The 19399-nt window shown below is 41.3% G+C and overlaps 2 protein-coding genes across 2 annotated transcripts; one reads left to right on the top strand and one right to left on the bottom strand.

The window, feature by feature from the left end:
- The first annotated feature begins 171 nt into the window (after positions 1 to 171).
- Positions 172 to 6326, top strand: ahsg2 (alpha-2-HS-glycoprotein 2). Its single transcript, XM_036597193.1, has 7 exons — positions 172 to 633; positions 1752 to 1862; positions 1959 to 2043; positions 2737 to 2894; positions 4147 to 4251; positions 4359 to 4430; positions 5499 to 6326. The coding sequence occupies exons 1-7, from the start codon at positions 187 to 189 to the stop codon at positions 5823 to 5825; spliced, it is 1305 nt and encodes a 434-aa protein (XP_036453086.1). The 5' UTR covers positions 172 to 186; the 3' UTR covers positions 5826 to 6326.
- Positions 6327 to 9917: 3591 nt separating this feature from the next.
- LOC118825432 lies at positions 9918 to 16137 on the bottom strand. Its single transcript, XM_036596018.1, has 8 exons — positions 15825 to 16137; positions 12912 to 13088; positions 12360 to 12478; positions 12130 to 12292; positions 11939 to 12054; positions 11687 to 11863; positions 10189 to 11044; positions 9918 to 9988 (listed from the first exon to the last, which is right to left on the bottom strand). Exons 1-8 carry the CDS (start codon positions 16126 to 16128, stop codon positions 9918 to 9920), a joined length of 1983 nt encoding a protein of 660 aa, XP_036451911.1. The 5' UTR covers positions 16129 to 16137.
- Positions 16138 to 19399: the final 3262 nt, after the last annotated feature.

Below are 19399 nucleotides of genomic sequence, written 5' to 3'. Positions count from 1 at the left end.
AAACCACATATGCCAGTCTTTTAGAGATTACATGCAGTTTGAGGCAACTGTGTGGTGATTTAGACGTTCAGTTAGCACCATGCTAACCGGTCTGCATTAGCTTCCATTACTGTAGCTACAGTGCAAAGCTAAAGAAGCTCCAAACATATTATGACGTTTACATTGAAATGTAAATGGGAAAAGTTTATGTTTGATTTTTCACAGAACCCTCCGGCTGAGACACCCCGACACCCCCTCATCCTGTTGCCTGAAGCTGCCCACGCAGTTTGCACAACGTTGGTCCGAAGCGTTCATATTTACCCTGCCCATGTGAGGAAGGGTAAAGTGCAGGGTATAAATGGCAAGCAGGCCATGCACCGGGTCACCTTTACTCAACAAGTGCAGCTGAGTAGCACCAAGGCTTTTACCGCAGCTCTCCTGATGAAGCTCCAGGCTACCCTCGCTGTCCTCGGCCTCCTGCTGGTGGGCTCCTGGGCCAAGCTGCCACCGCTGCCCAACGTCACCCTGCCGTCCTGCCACTCCCCGGAGGCCCATGAAGGCGCACAGGCGGCTCTAGACTTCATCAACAGCCAGCACACTCATGGCTACAAGTACGCCCTGAACCAGATCGAGGACATCAAGATCTACCCCAGGGTACGCGGAGGATGGGACAGAGCTGGAGCTAAAGAAAAGCTAAGACAGAACAGTTAAAAAAGACCAGTGGGGAATATAAGTATTGATAGCTGCAGGGACCAGAAAATGAAAAATATTTATAAAATGTTCTAGCATGAATATTCATCTTCATATTCATTAATGTAATCTAAACATAGTCGTACGCAAAAGATCAAATGACTTTCTAAGATTTTCTAAGTTAAAATAAGTTTACGAACGAACCTGAATGTTGCATTTTTCTGCAAATTTTAATGCAGGGTTGGCTTCTATTCATTTGCTGAGTTTAACATATTGGAAAAACAATTAAACAAAACGTATAGTGTGCCATAACTTTTGCACAAGCTACGTTTTATGTTTTATTTTCTTCCCAATATGTTAAATTCAGCGAATAAACAGTAGTGGTGTACTAAAATGTGCAGATGTGTGTTCTCTGTAGAGGATGTGTTCACTTATTTACACTACAACATCATTGAACAAGGGGCGCCTAAACTTTTGCATACAACTGTGCGTTTTTTTTTTTAGCATTGCAACTTGAATACTCATGTAAATATATCCAAAATCGAATAGATGTGCATACATATGTGCATACAATTGCAGGCAGATTATGTGAATATTTAAATAAATATATAGACATATAAATATGTAAATACTTATTTACATATTAGCTTATTTACATAAGCTAAAATCCATATTTATCTAAATAACTTTTCATTAGCAAGGTTCTCTGATCTAGCTAAGTGTTTTTTCTCCAAGATAGGTGGGTGTGATGGGAGGGGAAGGAAGTGAACCATGATATGATTGGTTAATATTATATTGCCCCGCCCACTGGTGCAATGTTATGTCATCAAAAAATCAGAAGATGTTTTAGAGGCAGGGCTAAAGCCATGGAAACCAAGAAATGATATAACATAATGAATCATGTTTAATATGACCAACAACATGAACTAAGAAAGCAAAAAAGGTCCAGGTTGGCTTGATGATCCTAATTAAATTATTAAAAATGACATTAAAATCTGAATTAAAGGTACAATATGCAACACGTTTGAAATAGTCTAATCAGCACAATTTATTTCCATTTTTCTCTGTCTGTCTCTCTGTAGCCTGATGGGACAGAGGTCTACAAGATGGAGCTGGAGTTCCTGGAGACTAAGTGCCATGTTCTAGACCCCACATCCGCAGCTCTGTGCCCAGTTAGAACCAAGCAAGAAACGGTAAACCGCCGTCTAGCCTGAGATTTCCTTTCATTCTGATTGTTTTGGATGTTCAGTAACGTGTCCTTTCTTGTCTCTCTCTGTGCCCCGCCTCAGGCAGTGGAGGCCGACTGCGACGTGGCTCTCTCCAAAGCCGCCGGCGTCCTGTCTGTCGTTGCGTTCAAGTGTAAAACAGAAACAGGTTAAACACGGAGGCTCATTTCAGTCCTATGACTGCTTTTTTAAAAGCATTCGTTTGGCAAAAGGCCAAATTTAAGCTCTTTTCCCTCCTCACTGATCAGCCGAGACACGTTCGGTGCCTGAAGTTTGCTTTAGCCTTAGCACTGGAGCTACGAGGCTAACGTAGCTGATCTACATCTAATCTACACAAATTAGCATGGTGCTAACTGCAGGCCTAAATCATCAGACAGTTGCTTCAAATCAGTAATCTCTAAAACACTTGATTATGCGGTGTCTATGTTCTATAAACATAGACAAAATGGAAAAAGGTCTTATGTTTACTCATTTGCCTTTACTAAAGAACCCTTGAAGAATCATTTTTAATTTACATTAATCCCAGTTTGAAAGTGGCCAATTAAATACCATTGATTTGAAAAAGAGTATTAACTATAAGGTAAGTTTGAGACAAAATTCAGGCTAATGTGCATGTTTTGTCCATCTTCATGGAAAACTGTGTGTCATACACTGTGAGAAACGACATAAACTGTGTAAATATGACTTTTTGGCCAAACTGTTGGGTTAAGAGTGCATAGAGCTCATAATCTCTAATCTTTCTCTACAGCACAAAGCTGTTCAAAGTGTTTTACTGTATTTGTCAACTATGTATACATTTACATTCTTATCTTCTCTGTTTTACTGCTGTTGTGCTGAGCAGAGACTCCTGATTTCCCCTGTGCTGGCTGCCCTTACCTCATTCCATTTAATGACACTGATGCCGCTCAGCTGATCAAAGCCTCACTGGACGACTACAACAGAAATAACACCTCCAATGCTGTTTTTGAACTTCTTGAGGTCGGACGACTGTCATCTCAGGTAATGATAATAATAATTAAAAATAAGAATATGTGTTATTCCAATCAATCTATCTATCTATCTATCTATCTATCTATCTATCTATCTCTCCCTCTCTCTCTCTCTCTCTCTCTCTCTATATATATATATATATATATATATATACTATATAGGTGCACTTTGTAGTTCTACAATTACAGACTGTAGTCCATCTGTTTCTCTGCATACTTTGTTCTTCAGTGCTCAGGACCCCCATGGACCCTCACAGAGCAGGTACTATTTGGGTGGCGGATCATTCTCAGCACTGCAGTAACACTGACGTGGTGGTGGTGTGTTAGTGTGTGTTGCGCTGGTCTGAGTGGATCAGACACAGCAGTGCTGCTGGAGTTTTTTAAACACTGTGTCCACTCACTGTCCACCTCTAGTCCTTCATAAGTGGTCACAGGACACTGCCCACTGGACGCTGTTGGCTAGATATTTTTGGTTGGTGGACTATTCTGAGTCCAGCAGTGACACTGAGGTGTTTAAAAACTCCAGCAGCACTGCTGTGTCTTATCCACTCAGACCAGCACAACACACCTTAACACACCACCACCACGTCAGTGTTACTGCAGTGCTGAGAATGATCCACCACCCAAATAGTACCTGCTCTGTGAGGGTCCATGGGGGTTCTTTTGGTAAATTCATCATTAAATTTACACACAGTGTAGGACATTTGGCATTTTTAAAATTATGTCAAAAACTGAAAAACAGCAAAAATGGAGGTTTTGTTCTGACAGCAGTGAGAAATATACATACATATTCCTAAGGGAAATAAATACACATCTATTACACATAAACACACTGTTTATTTGCTGAATTTAATATTGTGGGGAAAAAAATACCGTAAAATGTGGCCGGTGAAAAAAGTTATGTTGCAAATACATAGAAATGATGTCCTAAAATTTGCTTAAAATATGTATTTAAGTTTGTTCCCTGTGCAGGATGTGTCAAAACAACAAAACGTAATCTCAGAGTATTCAAACTGTTGCATATGACTGTATATTTGAAAATATAATTGATGCCATTTCTACTGTTTGTGCCTTTGTGTCAAAGTGTCATGATGAACAGACCAATAGTAATGTTCTAAAATGACTTTACAGAAAATCTTGTAACATGAACGTACGTTAAAAGTTAAGAACATTTTTCAGTTACAATCTAGAACTTGGAGATTCGGTTTTAACAGCATCTAGTTCAACGCTCATGAGATTCGGTCACTTTACAATGTTCACAGATCGTGGGAGGTGGGTCCAAAATCAGAGCAGAATTTGCCATCATTGAAACCAACTGCACAGCTATTGATGACGGTGTCTGTGTCCCTCTGCACCACACTGTTGCTGTAAGTGCACTGATACCTATAAGCCTGTTGGTTTCATGTATTGTTTTGATGTGAAATTCTGTCATTTTTGTGTGGTTTGTTTATTTTATCCCTTTGTTCATTCCTAGCGCCACGGCTTCTGTCTTTCTGAAGGTTTGGATCTTGGTTTGACAGTTAACTGCCACATCTTCAGTCCCCTGGTAATGAACCATCGCTCCTCATACATCACCTGGTCATACTTTACTTAGATCCCATGCGTCAAACACAAGGCCCCGGGGGCCAAGTCAGACCTGTGACAGTCCTATTCGGCCCATGAAATTATTTTAATTCTATATTATTCTTATTAGCCCATGTCACCCTGAGATGCACTACAGTCCCCAGCATGCACTGCAACACAGTGTGCATTCTGACCCCCAACAACAATCTATGGGTCAGCGGTTACACAAAAAAGAAGAGATGCCTGGTGTCTAGTTCAAGAAAACAGGCAGTTTAAAAAACACCCGAAACAATTTATTTTTATTTAGAATTATTTTTGGAAAACTTTTTAATGCCCATTTTCCTGTTGCAGTTTTGGCATATTTTGAATAAACAATGGTCAGTTGTGGTCGTGGCAAATTGTTAAGTAAAAATGAAATAAAAACACAGCTGGCCCACAGATTTGCTGTGATTTTTAATATGGCCCTTTTAGTGGTGAGCTTCACAGCTTTAGCTCATCTACAAAAACGTTCATATCCCACATTTTCTGATTATTTTTATTTTTCTAGTTCCTCTTTTTTCATATTTATGTGGTTTTATGTACCAGAAGCAGTCAGAATTAATTGTATGTAACCATTTTTCCAACCTTTCATTGTCCCTTAGAATGAAACAGGCTGTTTTTGTTACTGTGCCTTTAAGACTGCCATATGTAAATGAGCTCTGTTCTGATTGGCTTTTCAAAAAGTAGTCCAGGCACTACTAACTTCACTGTGATTAACTGGAGCCAAACTGCTGTGTAACAAATACAGTGAATCCAAAAAAGGCCGGTTTTGTAGCGTCTATGGACTTGATGTACTTTGAAACTTAACCAATGTTTACATAGTCCATTAAACTCTTTTATTAAAAGAAAAGGATTTTTTCCCATGATGTGGGTCCTAGAATGTCAGTTAAAGACAAGGTGATCCAGAGTGGACCATCAGAAAAAGTGGTCCCAATAATTTAAGCCTTTTTAATACCACAAAGCTTTAAATTTTCCCATTTTTTTAACTAGACACACTTCTTTCCCTCCACAGAGTCAAGTTGTGGACCCGAACGTCAATGCTAGTGTTCCTTCTGCACAGCCTCCGGTTCTCCTGCATGCTCACACCTCTGGACCTGGTTACTCACCCACCATCCACGCCCTCAAACACCACAAGCTGACGCCTCTTCACGACCCCACGGCCAGCGGCCTGGTCTCTGCAGAGTCTGCTGAGTCGCTGGAGGCTTCGGTGGTCGTACCCGCTGCCCCCATCGTGAAGAGGGATGTAGCCCCAATAGTGGTCGGCACACAGCCTGCAGACGCACCAGTGGCTGGGCCCATAGCGCTTGTCCGGTGCCCAGGGAGGGTCATACATTTCTGAGCCAGTCGCACTTTAAGACTACAGTCAAATTACTTGCGTTAGTTCTAACGTATATATTTACATATATATCCAATATTTCTGTCACATGCATGATCAACATGTGATACTTTATGATGACCACCGTGATATGGGCATGTACAGTGACATAAAACTATATATATTCTAATCTGGTCTTATTATGGTACCCTGACCATGTGTTTGAACAATAAAGTGTCACATTAATACGAAAATTTGGATTCGTCCCACTTCAACTCTGTAACATGAACATAGTCTTAGTGTGTATCTAAGCCATACATCTGGCCTTTCAAGGGTTTGTTGGAGTTCTGAGGTCAACAACTGGCTGAAAACTGGGCCATAATCCTGACTCATTTTGGGATGACTGTTTTATCCTGCATGATCAAACAGTTCCCACTTCAAATGGTGCTAAAGACTATGTAGCCCAGCTGTAGGCCATGTATCACCTGTACCATTTTAATGTAATAAATGACCTTCAGTCTCAGACTCTTTGGTTGAGTATTTGCTTGTTTTTAGCACAACATTCACATTTGAGCCATTATTTTTGAAAGAGCAGTCCACTGTTAAAAATACAGGTCCTTAGTTTGGACATACGTTCTGGGAAAAACCTTTGACTACTGTAGAATCCCTAAATCAGTGGTTCTAAAACCAGCCCTCAGGTCCCATTCCAATGGTCCACATTTGGAGGTTGTGTAAGGGGCTAGGATAAAGCTAAACCATGCTATCTGGGGGACCCTGAAGTCAGGTTTGAGAACTGTGTGAACCTTTAAAATGTTCTTGCTCGCTCATTTAAAGAACTATAATGAAATTACTCTGGGAACCAAAGGTGGTTCTCCTGTGGAACCATTCAAAAGGGATTATTTTTAAGTGCGTACTCCAAATACAACATAACCAGGCATATTTCCTTCTCCTATAGTTCAGTATCAATGCTGCATATTTTTCAGTTAGTCTTCAGAATGCACAACTATTTTAGATCCCTGGACTTTCCAGTCTGGACGAGTCTTTCACAACTTACTGCTCACCCTGCGTACTACCTGACCGAAACAATATTATAGTGCCGGTTTTCTGGGCATAGCTTAAGCCTAGACTAGTCTGGGGCTAAATTGCGATGCGAACAATGATTCGTCTTTAAAAACCAATTTTAGTCCAGGCTTAGGCGTAATCTGTCTGGGGGAAACTGACCGACTGAAAAAATGACAGCACATTTATTTATTTGACACAGATTTAACAGCTTGTGAATATATAAACTGAAGACATTTTATCCATCAGGGTGGACTTATTCAAATACACGACCCCACAATCATGTATGTCAAAGACTATGGCTTTTTATTTTACTGTTCAATGCTTGTCCTGCTCACTTACCTGCACACTCTTAAAAAGATTTTATTTTAGAATTTTTTGGTGCCACAAAGAACTCTTGATAAAAAAAGCACTTTTTTAAATGTTGTTTGAGAATCCCTAACTCAACCCTCCAAGAACTAAAATCAAATTTCAACCAAAATTATGTTAGCAGTAACAAACTATAGAGTTCAGGAGATACACTAATAATAACAGACTATTTGCTATTTATTCACAGTGGGTACTTCAACAAGATTCCTGACTTCAGCTAAATAGATCCATCAATGCAGCACACAAGTACAGCCTCTACTCTGCAAAAAAAGAACAGCAATGCAAAAATGCTAAAAGGGGGTGGAAAGCAGGTGTTGGGAAACGCATTAACACAGACTGATAGACTGTATTTGTCATATCACAATCAGTGATCTCTCAAACATGTACAAAAACTGTAACACCTGATTTTACGTTTCACCATGACTCAGCACTGGCAAATCCATTTTCCCAGAACATTACACTATACTTAAACCACAGGTGACTGTACAACTAATGTTTACCTGTTCAGGCATGGTATCAGCATAAAAACAGACTTCGACAGCTGGTGAGACTGTATACCTTCATCATATTTACCTGTTCAGACATATCAGTAAGAATGCAACCTGACTGCTCCATTTCATTTACAGAAAAAGGTAGCCCTGCACAGTTAAGTATTGCATCAGTTCTAAAAGACACCCAAATGATCTAGTACGCTCATCTGATCAAGCTCCATCAGGTGCATTTAGAGCATGAATCTCAATGACTGAGACTAACTGGACTAAGAAGGACGCTGGCTATCTATTGCCATCCACAGTTAACACAGCCTGTGGTTTCATGCAAAAGAAAAACGACACTCACACCCACCATATGAACATCAAGGCTAGTTTAAGATTTCCACAAATGAACGCTACTATACACAACCAAGTCTCATATGCAAAGACAAGCAAATGAGAAAACAATGTTCGGCTTGTTTTTTTATCATTCCCAAGCCTGTGAAATGGTAGTGGCTCTCACAGACACTAAGCTGTTCTGATGCTCAAACTGCTGTTTACACAACTGTTAATAAAATTTTTCAATCTGCTTCAACTGAACGGATGTAGAGCCATAATCTAGACCAGGGGTGTTCAATCTTATCCGCAAAGGGCCGGTGTGGCTGCAGGTTCTCACTCCAAACAAGCACACCTGATTAAACAAGTAGAATCAGTAGGTCTTAGTCTTCAAACGTTTTATCAGATGAGCTCCTGCTTTGTAGGAGTAAACATGCAGGCACACCAGCCCTTTGTGGATAAGATTGGACACCAACGATCTTGGTAGTGAGGGTACTTTGTCAAAAAAAAACAAGTTTCACAGAGGTATCCAGATGAAATATAGGATTGCAACTAGAATAGAACGATGAGAAACAAAGGATGAGACTTACTCCAAGGTTTATTTATTTGTTTATTTTTTTAATTTGTTTTTTTTAAATGCAAGAACGCTGGTCCCATCTTCATTTGCTTGGCCAAACAGGAGACCTCAAATAGGACCTTAAAAAGTAGGAAAGTAAAAGGTTAACATCTTAACATAATGCATAATGCAAAAGTAGAAAGCATTAAACCTACTTGCAACTTACCATGTGGTTGGTAGCCAGGAGGTGGTAGTCCACCAAGGGGGTCAAAGACCTCTGTTTGCGCAGCTTGCTTAGGTGGGACAACAGAAACCCAGTGTTTGCTAAAAAGTCTTTCGACTGCTTGTAAGTGAGGCATGGAGAAGTCTTCAGTCGCATGGTCATGGGATGGAACATTTGGAAGCCCACCAGGAACACTGGGAACCTGCTCTTGAGAATGTGCATTCTGTTGCATTGGAGGCTCAGAGCCAGGAGTTTGCTTGGACAAACTTTGATTCAGTTCAAGCAATATGGGGTCCTGCTTTTGTGGTTCAGACTTGGTGGCAAAACTACGGGGCACTGCTACTGTGGAAGGGATTTTACCACGTGGGAAATACCTGGGAGGTTTATCATGGAAACGTTTTGAAAAGGAATCAACTAGGTCACTATAATTCAGCTGAGAAGAATTTTCATGAGATGGGAACATAAAGAACGCTGCATTTGTTTGCCCTGAAGTTGGGACAGGTGGACGATGCATTTCTTTGGGGGCTAGACTAGCATTTTGTAGAGGGCTTGATGTACGTATCACGCTGTATTCAGGACTGTTTTCACCTATGTAAGTGGGAGAGCCAGGCTTTGGTTTATGGTGACTACTTAAATAGGCAAGTGATCCAACCCTCAGGGGTTTGTGTGAAGAGCTAAATAACGGTGTCACTTGACCAGTCCAGGGATGTTTAGTTGATGAGATAGCAGAGTTTGGGACTGTCTGAGGTCTCACAGTAGGTTTCAGAGGCCAGCCATGGGGACGAGAGGATGAGAACAGTCTCTCCGAAGGGTTTCTAGCTCTCTGCTGGATATCATCTCGTAATAGCAATGCTCCAGAATGCCTTTCATAATCACCTGTGGCCTGCGAGGTTGACCAGAGCATGGCAGCAGACTGAAAAGCAGGGTAAGGTAAGCCAAAATGCAGGTGATTGTGTTGATAGTAGGATAGCGAAGGAGGACAACAGCTTGAGTACAATGCTGGTGATGGGCAGCATCCTGAGTACCCAAGTGGTTTTGACATATGTGGAACGGCTTGGTAAGGAGAATCTGCCTCCCCCAAGACACTAGAGGCTTCAAGTGGTTTAGAAGGTGCAGGTGTGGGGAAAAGAGCAGGCCTCTGGGGGTACTGGGGTGGATAATTCCACTGAGGCCCCTGGCCAAAAACAAATCCAGGATGCATTTGTGGAGTAGCCTGACGAGAATCTGTTGCCCCCAAAATGCTAGACGCTTCAAATGATTCAGGAGGGACAGCTGTAGGGAAAACAGCAGGTCTCTGTGGGCGTTGAGGCGGATAATGCCACTGAGGTCCTTGGCTAAAAACAGATCCAGGACGCCTTTGTGGAGTAGCCTGACGAGAATCTGTTGCCCCCAAGATGCTGGACATGTCAAATGACTCAGGAGGGGCAGCTGTAGGGACAACAGCAGGCCTCTGTGGGTACTGAGGTGGATAACGCCACTGAGGTCCCTCGCCAAAAACAGATCCAGGACGAATTTGTGGAGCAGCCTGACGAGAATCTGTTGCCCCCAAGATGCTGGACATGTCAAATAACTCAGGAGGGGCAGCTGTAGGGACAACAGCAGGCCTCTGTGGGTACTGAGGTGGATAACGCCACTGAGGTCCCTCGCCAAAAACAAATCCAGGACGAATTTGTGGAGCAGCCTGACGAGAACCTGTAGCCCCCAAGATGCTGGACATATCAAATGACTCCGGAGGGGCAGCTGCAGGTACAACAGCAGGCCTCTGTGGGTACTGAGGTGGATAACGCCACTGAGGTCCCTCGCCAAAAACAAATCCAGGACGAATTTGTGGAGCAGCCTGACGAGAACCTGTAGCCCCCAAGATGCTGGACATGTCAAATGACTCAGGAGGGGCAGCTGTAGGAGAAAGAGCAGGGCTCTGTGGCCGTTGAGGCGGATAATGCCACTGAGGTCCTTGGCTAAACACAGATCCAGGACGCCTTTGTGGAGTAGCCTGACGAGAATCTGTTGCCCCCAAGATGCTGGACATGTCAAATGACTCAGGAGGGGCAGCTGTAGGGACAACAGCAGGCCTCTGTGGGTACTGAGGTGGATAACGCCACTGAGGTGCCTGGCCAAAAACAGATCCAGGACGCATTTGTGGAGCAGCCTGACGAGAATCTGTTGCCCCCAAGATGCTAGATGCATCAAATGATTCAGGAGGGACAGATGTAGGGAAGACAGCAGGCCTCTGTGGGTATTGAGGTGGATAAACAGACCCAGGCAGTATTTGTGGAACAGCTTGGTATAAACCTGTCTGCTTCAAGACACTAGAGCCCTCAAGTGATTCTGCTGGGGGGGAAACAGGAAGCCTGTCTGGATATTGGGGCTGATAAGGCCACCGAGGTCCTTGGGCAACAAAGTATCCAGGGCGTTCACCAGGATCAGAAGGCACAGACATTAGAACAGCCCCAGGTGGGGGCCAAGTAGGTTGCTCTGGTAATTTAGGAGGGAATGCAACAAGGTCATCAAATAGTTCAGATAATGGGGCTGAAGGCATAGTTCTTGAGGTGGGTGCAGGCACAGGTTTGGGTTTCTGTGGGAAAGCTGGTGCAGCAGGACGTTTACCAATTGGTGCAGGTATTAGAGGCTTTGGAGGATAAACAGGGTACCATGTATTGGGGAACTGTGGATAAAGTATTTGATGAGCTTTCTGGGGTGTGGCAGGTGAGACTGGTAGGCTTGTAGGCAGTGGATCTCTTTGACTAAGCATGTATGGTACAACTGGTTGTTTAGGAGTAGGACTGTGTGTTAAAGAATGACGTATTTGATGTGGGTAAGGAGGACCAAACCATGGCCAAGTTGTTGGACGTCGAGAAGGTATTGGACTTGCATCAATTGATGTTCGCTCGATAGGGGCACTGGTGTCAGCGCTGCCACTGGTGTCAGCACTGCCACTCGGATTTGGGGGAACTAGACTGGACAGATTTAGGGGTAAACTAGGCACAAGGGAGGGACAGAAGAGCTTGAATTCATTTCTAGCAGCCATGCGAAGAGAATACAGTCCATCCTGAGGAGAGACATACAAATTTAAATGTAAGGAACAGATTAAATTAACAGATTTAAAACACGTTATCTTGCATACCTTTGCTTCCATGCAGGGCTTATATGGGGCAGAAACAACCACTCCATCTGGATGGGACACTATGCTATAGCCACATTTGGGTGACGCCTTCAGCAGTGGCTGCCACTCATTCTCAACTGAGGGATTCAGAAAGACTATAAAAATCAAATAAAAAAAAAAATGAAAGATTGCACAATGCACATGCAAATTACCTTTCACCCACAGATCCTCAACAGGGGCAATGTTTTGAGTCTTCACAATCATGCCATTAGGATAACAGGAGACAGAGGGAGGACTTTGAGCCGGATTCAACAAGGGACAAGACATTCTAGCTGGCAACCCCCACAGTCGTAGTGGGAGAATGTATGCATCCCTCTGTAAAGCAAGGAGAATTAATTGCTCAGATAAAAAGCAAACGATTATTTATGGATTTCCAACATACCTCTTGTGCCACATAACATCCATCATATGGTACAGTGAGGACCAAGCCCCTCCAAGTCGCCTGTATATGAATGCCACACTCTGTAGGAATTCTTGATAATGGAAGTGGTGGAACACTGCCTGCAAAAAAGTACATTTTTGGGAATAAATGTGTCAATAACCAATAATATACTTGACCTTAATGTTTTTCCAGTGGAACCAAAAGCAACAATCACTGGAAGCTAGTTTATCATTTGTGTCCCTTATCAGTAATATTGCCAAGACAACATTTTATTGCTTGCAAAATAAGATGATATCTCCCTATAAGACACGGAGAATGTTTATGCAACTACTAGATTAGACTCACCACTGAAAGTGTGACTCCAGTCTTACACTGTTTATAAACCTTGTGCTTAGGCTAGCATAGCGTATATGCCTAGAGTACTGCAGCTCATTTTCTCTTGTTTGTAACTGTTCACACCATGGCATGATACCTCTCTAGTGATTCTTGTATTCCCGTGGGAAGCGCGTGGAAATTAAGTAACAATTTTTTTTCCCCATTACAGTTGCATACCTCGGTCAATAAGCAAACTAAAACGAAAGGCAGAGACTCCTCCATTAACTTTCAGCTTCATAGCATCTTCATCGCAGTCCACCTTTGGCCTCACTCCAAGCAGCTGCTGCACTGCTGGGGATTTAGAACCACCAAAGCTGTAGACCGATCCCTGGAGGTACTGCAGCTCACTCCAGTCTGTGACGGTTAAAATTATTAGATTGGACAACAGGCTAACATAGCAAGTTTCTCCCCATAAGAACATCCAGGAAGAAGACTAACAACACGAGAGGAATAGTTAATAATATTAATTTATGCATGCAAACACATATACACACTTTTTTAATTATATATATATATATATATATATATATATATATATATATATATATATATATATACATATACACACACACCATAATATACAAACAAACTTTGTCCGATGTCCATTTTATGAAATATCATGCGATGTAACCATCAAGAAACAACCACTTTGGGACGTTTATGTTAAAACCATCTCAAAACCAGGAGATTGCATCATATAGCAGTTTGCCAAGGACCCATGGAAGCAGCAAGCAGATTTGTAAGTCTCTCTGAAATTTGGGAAAGAAAAATCTTTTTAAAGGCTGACATGTTGTTGCCAAAATAATGGATATTAATTATTTCTGCAATTATACATTTTCATTATAAATTTCATTGTTACCTTTTGTGGAAAGCTAGCTTATTTTCTTTCGGTGGCCAATTCTGTGCTGGTACATTTTGACCGAACTTGAAAATACCATGTGGTGCAACCGATGAAGAGTGTTTTCTATAATAGATATCTGGCAGTTTTTGTACTGTTTTTAGAATCGATTTTAATGCAATTGAGTAATTTTTTCTAATATTTTGGAAACAGTTTGTGTTTGATCTTTGTACATTATAATGAGAAAAGTGCAGAAAATAAAGCACATGTAATTTCACTTAACTTCTATTTATATATCTATACCCGTTTTAATTTATTTTACCAGGTACCATTGTAAATATCTCTCACCATAGGCAGTGTGTACCTTGCTAGGAGAAGAGAAATGAATGTAATTATTTTTAAAATTTTTAAAAATAAAAATTGCTCATGTATTTTTTCATTACCTGGAAGAAATGCATTTTCTGTTAACATTGCATTTGCTATCATCTGTTATTAGTCCAAAATGAAAAACTATATAACATAGATTTATGGCATGATGCTGTATTACATTCCTGTTTTAGCTACACTGTAAAAAGTTCAGTTCTACCTTTTTAAAAAAAAACAAACAAAAAAAATAAAACTGGTAACAATTGAAATAGCTGTACTCAATTTTACAATTCACTTTGATTAAAACATTTTCAATTTACTTATTACCACTAAATATTTTTTTTTTTTTACTGTGAATCTTTTTACTGTGTACCAGAGAAAAAATGGCAAAGAAAGGTTCCAAAGGTAAAAATAGTATAATAGCAATAGAATTTGCCCTGTTTTGTCACCCACTTTTACAAATGCGGGATTTCTGGTTCTGATCAAAATGATTTGAAAAACAAAATGAATTTATTCCATTGTTAAGTCAAATGAAATGTTTGTTCTAAACAAAGCCGTGAATGTGCTGCACTTATATTGATTTGTGATAAGATTTTTAGTATAAAAAAGTTTGAAACATTTGACAAATCCTTAAAATTATGATAAAACTGGTTCATATCTATTTTTTGTACGGAATTTGCTGTTTATTGATCTTATTTTGATCTGATTTTAAAATAGATTTTAAGAGATGTCATTTGGAGCAACTCCTCATGTGATGAGACACAATAGCAATAACTTAAATTTAAAATAAAATAACATTTTTGTGGCTGAAATGTTAATCACTGATGCAGTATGTTTGAGTTAATGGCTTTTTAAAGAACGTTTTATAAGTTTTATGCGATTTGCAGGAAAAATAAGTCTGTTACTTCATTTAAGAAGGTGACTGAGACAATACAGAACAAAAATGAGATCATTATTTATAAAACTCAAAAGTAAGGCAAACCCTTTGTTTTTAAACACTTTATATTACTGAGAACTTGTAAAAAAAAAAAAAGTGTGTCAAAGAAATGAATTAATTTTGAGACAAAGCATGGTCGCACCACATGACTTTTTTTTTAAGGCCACAGCCATTTCATCTAGATGAAAAAAAATCTAAAATAACAATCTAAAATTTAAATATGAATTTCTGGGTTCACAACATTCTCAGTGTTTGAACAATTGCAGTTGATATACTTATTTTCTGTATTTTAAAATTGGCCTATTGAAAATCCTTATACGTCAATGGGTCATTATGTGTGTGTGTGTGTGTGTGTGTGTGTGTGTGAGTGTGAGTGTGTGAGTGAGTGACTGAGTGAGTGATTAAAAGTTTCTGTTGGTTCCTGGTGGTGTCCAATAGCCAATAATGGTGTTTTGTGTTTTCCTGATTGGTTGATATTACAGTATAAAGGATTCTAACAGTTGTTTTGGGACCAATTCCAAATGCATTTAATGGTTTCCCAATGAGGTCTAAAAGGTGTCCTACAGAAAACTAGTGATCTCTTAAGGTAACAATTAAACCTGCTGAAAAGAAAAGAAAAAGACCATTAAAACCAGATTGTTTTGCTTCCCAACAGGATTTGGCTTAATGGCTACCACTAGTTTCCTGTAGAACACCCTCAGATCCCATAAGGAAACCATCAAACGCATCTGGAAACTGTCCCAGCTCACCTGTTAAAGCACTAAAACCCTTTCACACTGTGACATCAACCCATCAGAAAAAACAAAAACAGCACTACTGACTACTGGACACCACCAACAGAAATCCTGCAGGGTTTCTATGAGGTTTCCAGCAAGGATTAGTTTTTAATGCCAACAGTCTTTCTCCTGCTCTTTCAGCCAAGGGTTGAGAAGTGGCTAATGCTACTCACCAGCCTGGTCAGACTGATAATCAGAGTCATTGAGAGATCCACTGCCATATTTTAGACTCTCAGGAATATCGCTGAAGTCCTCAGGAGCACTGCCGTTTAACCCAATGATGAGCTTCCCGGCCCACACCATTTTGGCTTCTGGCTTCTCACCGCCACCTTTACCCACCAACAATCTTCCCTGTGTATTAACATTTAAAACATCCGCTGAGTCGGGTTTTCCTTCACCCTTCAAAGCGGCACAGTGTCCCAGAGGCATCAGCCCACCAATGAGCAAACAGAACCGCGCCAGGTTCTCCCACACCATTTGAGAAGGTTTTCCAAACAGCACCACGCTACAAACGTTTATGAACCGCCTAGAACACAGTCCTATATATACCCTTGGCGATCAGCGCGCGCTACGCGCAGTGATTTAGGTCGGACTACTTTCTACACGCTTGGCTGTTGAAGCGGCATTTCAGCACCAAATATGACCGACTTTAGAGCTCGGTTCGGTCAGTTCAATAATCACTAACGTATTAAACCGTGAACTCGGTCTGCTCGTTGCTACAACTGTTGATTCTTCGGCGAAGTTCGGGAACTTTCGGAACCGGAACCAAACCAGCGCTTGAGTTGATTTCTCCAGCCGCCTGGGAGCCAAAGACCCGGGAAAATTATGCAAATGAGGAGTGACGCAAAGCGTTAATACGCCCGCTGGGGAGCTAAAATAATCACTTTCACCTGAAAACAATGACAGAAATTCCTATACTGATACTGAACTATGTGCTTAGGTCAGGTTTCCAGAGCTGCGACTGCGCTCTGTTTAAAAAAAAACAAACAACAAAAACCATTGTTTATGATGTTTTTGGCTTTTAAATTTGTTGATAAAAAATGTAAAGGATCCAAATGGTCCAACAAGTGACCAATAGGCCACTGTAGTCGTGCGTCATTCTGTAGTCCTCGTTATGCCCATATTAGGAATTCCGGGTCTGAGCTCCATTTCTCTATGGCCAGAATGAATAGGGTTTTCGAATAATCGCCTCTAGCGCCCCCTGTGTTACATAAACATGTTCAGAACCCGATACGTTATGTCCTGTGAACATTCTTCTCCCGAATACCACCGGATCCTCCGAATTACGAGGTCGTTAAAGAGCTGAAATATGAATAATGCTACATGTGAGCTAAAGCTACTGTGAACTGAAGTTACGTCATTAGACTGGCGGCCTGCTTAATCAGGCTTTGTCAGGGTACATTTCCATGTTCAGACTGAGGGCAGATGAAAAGGAGTCCAAACAAAATCAGCAGGTTTCCCTGCAGTTCTCTGTTCTTCATCTGATTCTCACTGAAACAGGATAGATCTTTCCTTTTAGCTTGATTTGAAAAGATCTACAGACCTGAACTCAGGCTGACCCAGTACAGACTCAGCTTCATATCACTGCTGACCCTGATAAACTGATTTAGGCTCAGAATATCCCCATTATTATTTTAATGCTGGGAATATTTTTCTGAGGACATTCGCCAGCTATTTGTTCGACTTTACCCGTTCCACCTTAAGTGGTGCAGCAGTCACGTTCTGAACTGCTGCGCCATTTAAGGTGGAACGGGGAAATCCGAAAAAGCAGCTGAGTTCAGCTCCATGGAGGGTTGAAAGGCCTGATATGAGGAGGTTTCTCTACTTCCGCTGAACAGCTGAGTGACTAACTTATTTTTGCTGTTTCACAGAACCGACAGGTCAGCGTTTTGTCTCGTTTGCTGTTTGTGACAGCTAGCCACAGCTGCTGCATCATTTAAGGTGGAACGAGAACATTCAAGCAAGAAGCTGCATTCAGCCTCGTAGTTTTAACACGGGTAGTATTTTTATATGGAGCTTTAGCCTATCAGAATATCCTACCTAGAGGTTTTATTTACGGGTATACCTGTAAATAAGCGCTACACTGCGAACATCTCGATAGGGTAGCACAGCTCGTCAGAGCTCCGCCACAGCCCGCCTTAGTACCGCGTAGCTTAGTGACATCTAATGGATGCGCAGTAGCTTTAGCTCGCATGTAGCAAAATTAGTATTATAGCTCTTTAACGACCTCGTAATTCGGAGGATCCGGTGGTATTCGGGAGAAGAATGTTAACAGGACAAAACGTATCGGGTTCTGAACATGTTTATGTAACACAGGGGGCGCTAGAGGCGATTTTTCGAAAACCCTATTCATTCTGGCCATAGAGAAATGGAGCTCAGACCCGGAATTCCTAATATGGGCATAACGAGGACTACAGAATGACGCACGACTACAGTGGACTATAGGCTGATTCTAAGTGCATTTATACTACCCAGCCCACAACCGTTGATTGAATGAGCGGGAGAAAAGCTGTAGCAACGAGCAGACCAGGTTCACGGTTTAATACGTTAGTATTTGCGCGCAATGATCTTGAACGAGAAGTGCTGAGGTCAGGTTTCCATAGCTACGCGCAATGATTTGTATTTTTGAACGGAGTGCTTAGGTCAGGTTTCCATGGATACGCGTAGTGATCTTGAACTTCGTGGTTAGGTCCACGACTCTGTTTTAACCGAGACAGCTGAAAGTGGTGTAGGGATGCAGCAGAGCTTAAACCAGCCTAAACATTTACCCAAATTTTAGAGTATAATATGTTGAAAATGAAGCTTATTTCACATAATGAGGGGCGGAGTGATGTACCGAGAAGATCGCTGCTGTAGCGAGGAACTAGTTGGTGTTAACTTAGTCCTCTTTTCACGAGGCTGAGGTTGGCTTCGTTTTCGACTTTTTCGATCCACTTTAAATGACGCTGCATGCGCCTCAGTGGTGCGTCGCACCAGAGTGCAAAAGCAGCGCCATTTAAGGTGGAACGGAAAATGAACCGAGAAGCTGGCGAATAAGAAGCCAACTTCTGCTTCGTCCTATTTTCCAGAACGCTCAGTGTGCAATACTGTTTGTTTATGGTTTTCGTTCCTAATAATCGTTTATTGCGACCTGAATCCTGAAGAGTTGCAACGCATGACGGATTAATAAACGTTTATGTGAACAGTTTGTGCTCTCAGCCCTGGTGTTGTTAAAAGCAGCTAACTTAATTATATTAAAAAAAAAACTGAAAAGTGAAAAATAACACGGAGCTGAAGAGTCGACTCCAAGAGTTTCGACTCCTAGAGTGACTGGCGAAGATTCGACGCCGACTACCAGAAGTGCTGGATTCGAAGAATCGATTCCTTTGGGATCGACTGCCCTAGCTAGCTAACGCTAACTATCTAACAGCGTTTTTTGTTTTGGATTTTCTCTCGTTAAATGTCGATATTAAAAGCTGCAAGTAAGCTGCTGTAAACCACTTTCATTAGAGAAGCAAACGAGTAAAGTGGAAAATCTACTTTCTGAGCTATAACATCAGCGTCAATAACCAAAATAATGTAGCAGAGACGATTCATCTCTGACTCAGCTTTGTTTAAAGGCAGCTAGACCCACCAGGCATGAGAACAGTTCTAGAAACTGTCTGCTCTGTGAGTTACTTTGAGATTTCATGTTGTAGATGCGATGCAAGCCAACTCCTAATAATCTAGCATTGATTTAGCTCATTTCTCTACTTAAAGACAACATTCG

This window comes from Colossoma macropomum, unplaced genomic scaffold, assembly GCF_904425465.1.
Source record: "Colossoma macropomum unplaced genomic scaffold, Colossoma_macropomum, whole genome shotgun sequence".
NCBI lineage: Eukaryota > Metazoa > Chordata > Actinopteri > Characiformes > Serrasalmidae > Colossoma > Colossoma macropomum.
Note: the sequence above shows the minus strand (reverse complement) of the source record. Positions and strands in the feature narration are given on the sequence as shown.

Bases quoted from the DNA above. Each gene is read 5' to 3' on its own strand.
- ahsg2 (XM_036597193.1), top strand. From the start codon at position 187: ATGTTTGATTTTTCACAGAACCCTCCGGCTGAGACACCCCGACACCCC. The intron at 2,895-4,146 runs GTAATGATAATA...CAATGTTCACAG, and splicing joins TCGGACGACTGTCATCTCAG to ATCGTGGGAGGTGGGTCCAA. The intron at 4,431-5,498 runs GTAATGAACCAT...TTCCCTCCACAG, and splicing joins GCCACATCTTCAGTCCCCTG to AGTCAAGTTGTGGACCCGAA.
- LOC118825432 (XM_036596018.1), bottom strand. From the start codon at position 16,128: ATGGTGTGGGAGAACCTGGCGCGGTTCTGTTTGCTCATTGGTGGGCTG. The intron at 12,479-12,911 runs GTATGCAACTGT...ACTTTTTTGCAG, and splicing joins TAGTTTGCTTATTGACCGAG to GCAGTGTTCCACCACTTCCA. The intron at 11,045-11,686 runs GCAAGTCCAATA...CAATACCCACAG, and splicing joins TCGAGCGAACATCAATTGAT to AGGCCTGCTGTCTTCCCTAC.